This window comes from Azolla caroliniana, unplaced genomic scaffold, assembly GCF_043228905.1.
Source record: "Azolla caroliniana isolate FFs.n. ecotype wild unplaced genomic scaffold, voAzoCaro1.0.p SCAF_11, whole genome shotgun sequence".
Classification (NCBI taxonomy): Eukaryota; Viridiplantae; Streptophyta; class Polypodiopsida; order Salviniales; family Salviniaceae; genus Azolla; species Azolla caroliniana.
In genome coordinates this window covers 603301-615358 of record NW_028230446.1, presented here as the reverse complement: position 1 = coordinate 615358, position 12058 = coordinate 603301, and the positions used below count along the sequence as shown (strand labels likewise).

The 12058-nt window shown below is 44.5% G+C and overlaps 1 protein-coding gene across 1 annotated transcript; it reads right to left on the bottom strand.

The window, feature by feature from the left end:
* Positions 1 to 3410: 3410 nt before the first annotated feature.
* Positions 3411 to 4324, bottom strand: LOC147857500 (uncharacterized). The gene has a single exon (XM_087327004.1). It carries the CDS (start codon positions 4284 to 4286, stop codon positions 3411 to 3413), a length of 876 nt encoding a protein of 291 aa, XP_087183130.1. The 5' UTR covers positions 4287 to 4324.
* Positions 4325 to 12058: the final 7734 nt, after the last annotated feature.

Genomic DNA, 12058 nt, shown 5'->3' with positions numbered 1-12058 from the left:
TCCCTTTTTTGTTTTTAACGATACAGCCATTGATTGGTGCTCAAGAAGCAGCATGAACTAGGCTGGGTTCGCTATTTATTACATTGCGCATTTAAGAGTTTGAGTATGGAATGGACTGTTGTGGTAATCCAACATGCCATCCTTCATTTGGTGGAATCATCCTAGAGATGGTGATGGATAGAAGAGGCCTCACATGATCTTGATCAATCATAAGTCTGTCTAGGTATACGATGATAGTAGAGACATCTCTTCTATATTAAGACTACCTTGATTTTGGAAGGTTCTCCCTATCATGTTATCTTTTGGGAAAATGTGTGCAGAATGTTAACATGTAGCTATAGTTGCAATGGAGAATCATAAAGCACAAGATACCTTCATAAAGCAAAAGAGGAATCCAAGTCCAAATAGGAAACTCTTTCAATATGAAACTTTGTCATCATATAGGCAAAACACTTGTCACAAAAGTTTCAATCCATCTACCCATGGCATGTGAATTACGTTTGGGCTACATGTGAAAACAACATATGGTGAGTTTCTTGACCTCTATTAGGTAGGCACAAACTTGGGAACTTGAATGATGCCTAATATGATCTTTGCATTTGCACCATATTGTGAAATGCACATAAAAGGAAACCAAACCAGCCTAGCTAGCTTCATACTTATCATTCAATATATAGAAGATACAAAGAACCCATTTTGGGACGGCCTAGTTACACGTGTCCCAAAATGGTGTGCTAAAAGGGTGGGCTAAAATGGGTGATGTGCTAAACGGGAGTGGCTAAAAGAGTGGTGCGTTCAAATGCATGCTCTTGCATGAAGGGGACACCACATTTCCCCCCTCAGAAAAACAAGGAGTGTTACGCTATGAGAGAAGGAGGGGTGCTAGAAGATAGGCTTGGGGTAGCATATGGCTTGATACGGGCAACATGGGCTGAGGTGAATCGACCGTTGGAATCGCGTCGGAGTAAGTAAGTCGTGAACTTGATGGCATGAATTACGGTGAATGGGCCGATCCACCGGTGCATGAGGGATTCACTGAGACCACGCCACCGGATCGGGAAGTAAACAAGGACTTTGGTTCCATCAGCATACGTCGGGGTGATTCGACCCACGTCGTAGTGTCGCTTTTGACGTTGTTGTGCGACTTGTAGATTTCGGGAGCTGGCTTGTCGAAGGAGGGGGAGCATTTGTTGGAGATAAAGCCCCCAAGTAGCACTATCCATGTTGGCAGGTTTAGAACAGATGTCAATGGACGTTTCTGGTGGGAGCCGTGGGTCGCGTCCATAGAGTGCTCGAAAAGGGCTGATCCGTGTCGACGCTTGTACGGATGTATTGTAGGCATGGGTGACAAAAGGCAAGATTTGATCCCAGGTTTTGTGGCATGGATCGATGTAAGTGGCAATTTCTTGCTTGAGGGTCTTGTTGAGGCATTTAGTGAGGCCATTTGTTTGAGGATGGTAAGGGGATGTAAACACTTGTTGGACACCTAGTTGAGTTGCCACAGCATTGAGGACATCCCCATGGAACTGGCGGCCCTAATCAGATAAGATTTGGATAGGGCAACCATGTTGAAATATTACCTTTTGCAAGAGTTGGGAGGCAATTGTTGGCGCAGTGACGTCGAGGATGGCAACAGTTTCAACCCATCGTGTGAGGTATTCTGTTATGACAAGGATATACCTGTTGCCCCTAGAGGTTTCGGGAAAAGGTCCCATGAAATCCCATCCGACCAGCTCGAAAGGTGACGTGACGGTGATGGGTTGGAGTGTTCCAGCTGGCTTGCCCCCAGGTTTGATGTGTTGACACAAAGCGCATTGTTTGATATAGGTAGAGACTGAGTGTCTCATGTTGGGCCAGTAATACTTGAGACGTAATTTTTCAAGAACCTTGTGGAAACCCAAGTGGCCAGACAATGGGTGGTCGTGATAAAATTGGAGATACGTTTGTTGTAGGGCATGAGGGATGTAGAGACGAGGCTCGTGATGCGCTTGAATGAAGAATACCAAGTTATCGTGGAGCATGAACCATCGTTGTGAGGGAAACGGTTGGAGGGAGCGCAACTGATGGATTATTTGTTGGATGGCGGGGTCGTGTTGTTGAAGCGTAGCGAGTTGTGGCAATGGTACCGGAAGATCGGATGTCTTAGGGAAAAATTGGACAGCCTGGCAGTCGGCGCGAGAGAGACTATCAGCGACCAAATTGGTTGCACCTTTCCGATAGGAGAGGGTAAATTGATACTCTTGAAGTGCCAGCGTCCATCGCAATAGGCAGCCTGGGGGGTGAGGTCGATGGATAAGAGAAAGCAAGGGCTGGTGGTCGGTCTCAACCGTAACCTGTCCACCATGAAGGTATGGATGAAAACGCTGGAAAGACCAGACAATCGCAAGTAGCTCCTTCTCAGTGGTTGAGTAGTTGCGTTTAGCCAGCGTGAGAGTCCGACTAATGAAGGCGACCGCCTTCTCTTGCCCATGGCAATCGGCTTGCAAGAGGACGGCTCCTAACCCTTGGTTTGATGCGTCTGTCTGCAACGTGAACGGTCGGTCAAAGTTAGGATGGGCGTGTCAAGATTTGAACTCTTGACATGACCATGTTATAATCGAGTGTTATGTGTTAACCACACATCTAGCATATAATCATGTATATACTTCCTCATTGTAGGTTTTAGCTAGCATCATGTGCATAATTTCTCCCTTGTATTATTAACACTTGGCACATGCATGCATACCTACTACCTACATGCTCTATTGTATCACATGCGTGCAACAGGTATGCATGCCACTTAGTATAAATAGTTGAGTTCACCTTGAAGGAATTCAAGGTGAACAACACCAGTCATGGACATATCAATCTAGTAATCCCGTTTTGCCCATCTTCTCTCCTTAATCTTAATCTCTATCTTTATGCTCTTGTGTCATTCCCCGTCTTAAGTTTCTCGCATCATCGCTCCATCATAGCCTCATCATCCGTGCTCCGTCTTAGTCCGCACTTGGTGTGTCCGTGATAGGGGAAGCATGTGGGACAAGAAGTTTGTGGGAATCAAAATCAATCATAGCGCGGCGCTTGAGGAACCAATCACAACCTAGGGTGAGGGGGAAGAGTTGGTGGGGCAAGACATAAAAGTGATGTGAGAAGGTGATAGTGCCTAAGGTGAAGGTGCAATGGGCTTGTGTGTGAGAGTGGTAAAGATGTTGGTGATCGCCAAAAAGGACTTGGATGGAAGGAGCAGTGGATGTGGGGAGACCTAACCGGTGTACTAAAGCGGTGCTAATAGAAGATATACTACTACCAGTGTCTAATAAGATGGTGTGGGTGCAATGATTAATGGTGGTGAGGGTGGTGCATACCCTCGAACTAGAAGAGGCGGATGCTTGGATGTGGAGGGCTGGCTCCTTCCATCAACACCCCGGACGTCAGTTTCCCGAAAGCTCAGCCAACGATGCCGCGTCAGCCATAGTTATCTGGACTTGTTGCTTGTGAGATTGTTGTTGCAATTTCCGGCACTGACGTCGGACGTGTCCATAATTGTGGCAGTAGAAACACCTCGGGCGCCCTTGGCTATCGCGATCGAGACGGTTGCGGCGAGCTTGCAATTGCATGTTTTGGACATCAATGTCCATGGGGGCCGCGCCTTGGTATTGGGTGCGTGAGTCGGTGGCTGATGGATGGGGCCAACGAGGTTGGGTGTCAGATAATGTACAAGCTTCGATTCGTTGGGCGATGAGGATGGCATCGTTGAATGTCTGCGGACCTTGGTCCCGAGCGCGGCGAGTGATGTCGTGGCGCAGACGAGGCCATAACAAGAAAAGCTTCACATGCTCGGGCATGGTAGGGTCAGCGCGAATGAGGAGTTGATTGAGGCGAACACCAAATTGGCCCACAGGTTCGTGTGCTTGTTGTTGCAATGTTTCGAGTTGTTGTAACGCCGTTTGGGCTGAATTTTGATGGGCGAAGTTTTGTACGAGGAGATCCTGAAGGATCACCCAATTCTTGGTCACGTCGCTTGATTGTTGGACGTACCAGGTGGCGGCGACGTTTTCGAGTAGGGTACGAACTTCCAAAGCTTTGCACTCGTTGGACCATCGATGGTAACTAGAGATCATCTCAAAATGATCCAACCAAGCTAAGACATCCTCGGAAGGCAATCCGGAGAAGGACTTTGGGCGCACCTTGGAATCTGGACGATCTTGCGCGCGGTCGTTGTGAGCGGAGAGGAAGGAGAGCATAGCTTGATTCGTATGGCTGATTTGAAGCATGGCGTTGGAGACGAGTTCCAGGAGTTGCTCCATTTGGAAAGGGGGAGGTCGTGCGTGAGGTTGCGAGAACTCAGGCTCCATCGGGGTATCGACATTGGAGGCGGCGGAAGGGAATTGGGATGCCATGAACAATGTAGTAGTGGCTAAAATTTGAGCCCGCTTCTCCACCAATTATGTGAAATGCACATAAAAGGAAACCAAACCAGCCTAGCTAGCTTCATACTTATCATTCAATATATAGAAGATACAAAGAACCCATTTTGGGACGACCTAGCAACACGTGTCCCAAAATGGTGTGCTAAAAGGGTGGGCTAAAATGGGTGATGTGCTAAACGGGAGTGGCTAAAAGAGTGGTGTGTTCAAATGCATGCTTTTGCATGAAAGGGACACCACAATATTCTAATAAATTAAACTATCATCATGTACTATAGTACATGGAGCTATATCATATAAATAGCGTCCTCCTAAGCCTTGAACAAATACAAAAACATAGAAAATTGTATGCATTCAATATCTCTTATCTATGGAAGTAGATTTTTTTTGGAAAAAAAAAGAAAAAAAAAGAAAAAACCCTTATCTATGGTGTGTAAAAATAACAATGTAGTCAATTATATTTATAGTTTATAAGAAAAGCTTAAAAAAAACAATCATTCTTGCTATGTAAAGTGTTGAGAATCAAGCTCAACATAGTGCGATGTGTGAACACACCTTTTGAGAATATGTGATTACTCAAAGGTCAAGAGTCACACCACTAGCGAATGAGTTACATATTACCCATGACTATGAGTCTTCACATTCCCCAAGAGAGAGTAGTTGTTGTAGTTAGTTAATGAAGAGAGAGGGTGACTATATATAAAGCACCCTTCTCCTACTTCATATTAAGTCGGTCGTGAGTCCTTGTAATGCTACATTTTGTAATTGCTATTTTACTTGTGAATATACATCTTCTTCTTCTTCTTGAGTACTCCATTTGTCTTTCATCTATCTAGATATCTTGTGCTTTCTCTTCTCTCATCTCTTTCCTCTCACACATACACATAACACATATCTCTTCCATTGCACAAGAATCATATCCGATTCTTTACATGGTGTCAGAGCAGTTTGGTAGCTCGATCTAGCCCATCCGAGTGTGTTGTGTTCTACGCCGATGTTCGAGAAGAACTGGTCCATCGCTATCGTAGTGTGACTACATAGCTTGTATTCGAGAGAGAAGGAAAAGAAAAGAAGGAAGAAATCTTCGTCGACAATGAATACTCAAATGGGGGGCGCTCTCCCTAATGAGAAGCTAAATCGAAACAACTTTGATCTTGGGAGTACAAGATGCACCAACACCTTGTCGGCCAAGGCTATTGGGGTTACATCAAAGGAGCACAAGAAAACTGACCCGACCCGAAAGACGCCGACTACGCAACATGGGAGAAAGCGGCAAGCTGAGTGATGTATTGCTTGGCGACTTGTGTTCACGACCACATGCTCGGCTACATTCGAGAAGCCGAGACGCCGAAGGAAGCGCTGCCGTGAAAATCCATCACTATGTGCGGATCGTGAGGCGGAACCGCTGCGTCCTGGACCGGAAGGATTCAAAGTTTGTACTAGCTTTAGCGAGAAAGTATTTAAGGTAGATTGAGATAGAGATTGGACCCTTGACTTTAGATTTGAGGGAGAAGATACATCAACAATAGGATAACTAATTTTCTTATTATTAATTTCTTGATTAGTACATAGCATTCCCCTTCTCAGGAGAGGGTTTCCGTCCGTATGGTCCGCACAAATATGCCACTACTAGGACTTCGCGTTGGCCGAATGCCGACTTTTCTCCGGAGAATGTAAGTCCGGCTCCTTCGAATATTTGTAGCACTCTCTCACAGTCTTCTATATGGTTTGATACAAATCTCCGACATCCATCTTGATCTTTTGATTCATCTTTTTCTTCCACCAAGCATCCTTTGATCAGAATGTCATCTAAGAAGGGCATTGTGATATCAGGGATACAATCCTTCAACACTTTGTTCATGGCATTCACCATGTGGGCTATGAAGTTTGTCGCACCTTGGGGTAAGGTGCACATCCTTACCAACTCGATTGACGTCCTCATTGTCGTTATGTCTCTGCTATCTACGACCAATTGAAACTGGTCATAGCCCCAGTAGAGATCACCAATCGAATAGATTGATCTTCCTGCGAAGGCCTCGACAAATTCATCTACACTTGGACTGATTTCGGAATTTCAGATCGTCACCTTGTTGACGGGTTGGAGATCTTGAATAAAGCGTAAGGACCCGTTCTTGTTCGGCACCGTAAACCATCTATTGGAGTAGGGAGCATTGGACGGCTCAAGAATCCCTATCTTAACCTTTTCCTTTAGAAGCTCAATCAACTTCGGAATGTGAGCTCTTGGAACTGGTATCGGCTTGAAGTTCCAAGGTACATGAAGCATCGTAAATATCACCATTGGCTCTATAATCTTTGGGTCAGCACATCCAATCTCTTATGGAGAGAAGGTGAAGGCTTTCCCATGTCTCTCAAGCATTCCACAAAACATTCACTCCTCTTCGGGGAGGAGGAAATCCTCCCTTCCAACTTGTAGCTTTCCTTTTGTCTCTTCGGTGAAGACATGACCTATTGCCTTCAGATCCCTTAAGCTTGGATCATTAGTGACTTCCTTCATCTTTTGCCAGCTATCTTTCGGTAGCGAAATTGCAATTGGCTTGATCTTTCTATCCGCCGTTTTATATTTTGTGTTGATGTCAGCTTCCTCCATCAAGATGCTTCGATGATATTCATCGATGATTGCGTACATGTTGACAGAGTTAACCGAAATCACACGTTGATCGTGAAGATAGCTCAAGTCCACAACTTCCTCGATTTCGCCGATGGTGTCGTCAAATGAGGCTTCTTCCATAATATGAGTCACAAATTCTTCTTCTTCTATTATGTTTTCTTCTTTTAGTATCTTCTCGAAGTCTTGTATCCGACGCTTGGCCTTCTTGTTGAGTAGTGCTAGTTTACATGCGCCACTAGGTGTGACACATGTTGCTTCTCCTTGCAATCCATGCACTCTACTTTCTTGTGGGCACTTGTGATCGCTCGGACTATTTGTGCCCCATGCTTCAATAGTCCTCTCTAAAAATCAGAGGATTTGCCTCCAAAGTTATCTCGGTTTCTTTCATGATTAGCTCGCACTGTTAGGAATTGAACATATCTTTGATTGTCAAGACTCAAGACTCTTGACTCACGTGAAGACTGCTCCATTATCAAACACCTTGGTCTCCATCTGGGATGATGTGATATATGGTTGTCCTAGGATGAGAGGATGCGAAGTTGATTCTTGCATGAAGAAGTGTTGATCTATCTCTACATCCCCAATCGTGACTTTAACATTGGGACAAGCTTCGTACAAGTCGTCTGTGGCTTTTGTTGCCGCTCGAATCTTCTATACGTGGTTTGTATTAATTGGCCATCTTCCTTTTTTGTAGAACTCGGTTGACATGAGGTTGATCTCCGAGCCACGATCAATCAAGGCTACCACGGTGTCGCGAAAATACGACGAGGATACGTGAACTTGAGGCAGGACCCCGGGGCCTCCGACCAGAGAATATCAAATTTGTGTGTTTATGTACTAAGAATTAACCGAAATAAGAAAGATTAACAAATTTCATTAACAAATAGAAAGGAAGATTACAATCAATCCCAAGATTGGGATTACAAAGTTTAGCTTATGGAGATTATTAGAATAATAGATTAGAAGAAACTAAATATGGATTCAATAGAAATTTAGGGTTTTTGGCTTTGATAAGAGATTATGGTTTATGAGTTCAATAGCCTCCGTATGGAAAATTAGGGTTTTTGGCTTTTGTAAGGAAATTAGGGTTTATGAGAGATATGGCTTCGATAAGATAAGAGGGCTAAGAAGGAAAAGAAAATAAAAAATATGGAAAGAGAATGGAATAATCTGTTGTTCTCCGTTGATCATCCTCCCCATGTTACTTTGCCTTCCCACTTTTAGTTGCATGGCTTTTTCTTTTAGTTGCATGCGACCGTCCACATGACCTTTACTTTAGTTTTCTTTACTTTACTTTAATTAGCCACATGATCCTATCATCAATCCGTCTTGATCGCTGCCCATCCAATCCGTTCGGTCCACGTCTAGCCTCGTTCGGTCGCCGATTGTCGGATCCGCCCAGTTTCTGACACCATCCGATTGCCGATTTCGCCGACTCCGATTTGAGTACCGGCCGGTTCCGGATTGCTTACCGGCCTGTTCTGGTTTGCTTTCCAACTGGTTTCGGTTTCTTTCCGACCGGTTCCGGTTTGCTTACCGATATGTTCCGGATTGCTTTCCGGCCAGTTCCGAATTGCTTACCGGCTAGTTCCGGTTCCATTTGATTACCAGTCAGTTTTTGGGAACTTGGCCACATTCATCCATCTAGACAAAGTGGCCGTCACCGTGCTATGAGTTGTCCTGTTAGCCCATAGTGCAAATGGCAATAGACGCAACCATTCTCCTATTTTCCCATGGCAAGCTTTCACTAGAGCCTTCACAATCAGTCCATGTCCACGTTCCACTTTCCCATTTGCTTCCAGATTATACGCCATGGTAAGAGATAATTTAATTCCCATCCTAAAGAAGAATTCTCTAGCTTCATTGGCGTCTAGCTCGCCTCTATCAGCCACTACCTTGCCGACACATCCATATCTGCAAATAACATCTTCAAGAAGGAATCTGCATACCGATGATGTCTCCTTAGTTCTCAATGCTCGCCCTTCAACTTGATTGGTAAGATCCTCTCTCGCGAGCACAAGATACTTCATCTGCCATCGCCCCATTGGCATCATCGCGATGTCCACCATCCACTTGTAAGGCATAGCCAACGGGTAAGTCGGATGAAGTTCATCTCGATGACGAATATTTGAAAACATCTGACATTCCTTACATGTTTCCACATAAGCTGCTACATCTTTGTAAATGCCCGGCCACCAATATTTCTCCTTAAGCTTCGCAAACGTAGCCCATATTCCTCGATGACCTGCAAAAACACTATCATGAAATTCAGACATTAGTTTTTGTCGGTCTTCTAGCTTGCAGACAACTCTCATTGGAGTCCCATTCTTCTTTTTCGCATGCCTCCAAAGAGCTCCATCCTTAAGGAAATACTTGTATGCCTTCTTCCGAATTCGGTGGAAGTCTTCCGTCGACCATGATTCATCTTTTTGGAGAGAACTCAAGTATTTCCCGATCTCCACGAATTCGCCCTCGTAATCCTCTTCTATGAAAGTAGTCAGCACCCGAGTGTAGGAACTTGTAAAGAAATCCAAGCCAACATCCTCTTCATCATAATGTCGATCTTCTTCTCCGTCGTATCTCGCTTGTGATAGCATGTCTGCAACGACATTACACTTCCCAGCTACATGACAGATCTCCGTGTTGAGTGATTTGATATATGCAATCCAACGCAACATGGCAATATCTGGTGTATTACAACCAGATATCATACCCAAAATTGGTAGGCAATTTGTCTAAATTATGACTTCTGCTCCAATAAGGTAATCACGATCAGATTTGATTGCCGAGACGATTCCCCATAGATCCCTCTTCACTTGGGCATACCTTCTTTGCCTATCACTTAACACTTCTGTGCCAAACCGAATTGCATATCGGTTGTGATCTTCATCTTCTTGGTTGATAACCCATCTGATTCTGATTGGACTAGTATCCACAGTCATGAAAATGGGCTTGCCGTCTGAATAGTCCGCCTTCCGTAATGCAGGTGCCTCCATCAACAATTTCTTTAGCCTTTGGATGGTGATTGTATGCTCACTTTTCCATTCGAACCTCCGCTTCTTCTTTAGTAGACCATATAATGGCACATCGATGTGGGCGTAGTGTGGAATCCAAATATGATAAAATGTGCATGCTCCAAGGAACCTTTGAACCTCCGTTTGGGTTATGCATTCTACTTTCATGTCTTGGATTGCATTCACCTTGGATGGCGAAGGCTTCCGACCGTATGCTCCACACAAGTGACCTACCACCAAGATCTCCGGTTGCCCGAATGCGGATTTTTCTCCCGAAAATGTCAAATTCGCATCTTCAAGCCTTTGAAGCACCTTCTCGCAATCTTTCATATGATCCACGACGAACTTTCTACATTCATGCTTATCTTTTGATTCATCCTTCTCTTCATCCGAACATCCTTTTATTGGGATATCATCCAAGAATGACATCGTGATATCCGGGATGCAATCCTTCAAGACCTTGTTCATGGCATTCACCATATGAGTCACCGAGTTCGTTGCGCCTCGAGGTAAGGTACATATCCGCACCAACCCGATTGGAGTTCTCATGGTTGTAATGTCACGACTGTCGACCGCCAATTGGAATTGATCGTAGCCAGAGTAGAGATCGCCGATGGAGTAGATGGACCGGCCCGCAAACACCTCGGCAAATTCATCCACACTCAGACCGATTCTAGCATTCCGAATTGTCACCTTGTTGACGGGTTGAAGATCTTGAATGAATCGCAACGATCCATTCTTCTTCGTCACCGTGAACCACCTATTAGAATAAGGAGCGTTTGACGGTTCTAGAATTCCCATATTCACCTTCTCCTTTAAGAGCTCCATCAACTTTGGTAAGTGTGCTCTCGGAACCGGTATCGGTTTCAAATTCCAAGGCACATGCGGCACCATGAAGATCACCATTGGCTCTACCATCCTTGGATTAGCACACCCGATTTCTTGTGGGAAAAATGCGAAAGCCTTCCCATGTCTTTCAAGCATTCCACGGAACATCCGCTCCTCTTCAGGGAGGAGGAAATCTTCCCTTCCAACTCGTAGCTTCCCTTTCGTCTCATCAGTGAAGACGTGACCAATTGTATTTGGATTCCTTAAGCTTGGATCTTCTGCAACTTCCTTCATCTTTTGCCAGCTATCTTCCAGTAGCGGAATTGCAACTGGCTTGATTTTCCTATCCACGATTTTATATTTTGTATTGACTTCAACTTCCTCCATCAAGATGCTTTGATGATATTCATCGATGATAGCGTACATGTTGACAGAGTTAACCAAAATCACATGTTGATGGTGAGGAAAGCTCAAGTCCACGACTTCCTCGATTTCGCCGATGGTGTCGTTAAATGAGGCTTCCTCCAGAATATGAGACACGAATTCTTCTTCTTCGATTATGCTTTCTTCTTTCAGCACCTCCTCGAAGTCTTGTATCTAACACTTTTCCTTCTTGTTGAGTAGTCTTAGTTTGCATGCGCCGCTAGGTGTGACGCATGTTGCTTCTCCTTGCAATACACGCACTCTGCTTCCTTGTGGGGACTTATGATTGTAAGTTTATGGACCTTACGGTCGGAACAAGGAGTGCGGAATGGTCGATCATCGGCGGGTAGAGGTAGGCGAAGAGGAACACCACGCTCGATTTGAGCGCACCCGAATCGAAGACGAGGTAGAAGAAAGGAGAGGGAGCCGGCATGATTAGGAATAACAAAAAGGAAGAGGGGTAGGGGTTTAAACACTAAGATTAGAAACATAAACACTAAAACAAAAAACATAACCCGAAAACTAACAAACATAAAATCTAAATCTAGAAACATGAACCTAAAAATAAAGTAAAGGGTGGGGTAATTAGAAAGAAATTAAAAGATAGGCTTAAAGGGAGGGGTATTAACATACTAATTAAAATAGAGAGAGAGAGAGAGAGAGAGAGAGAGAGAGAGAGAGATTAAAACATAAATAAACCTAAGATTAAAACTAAAGAGGGAGAGAGAGAGTGAGAGATTAAAACATAAATAAACCTA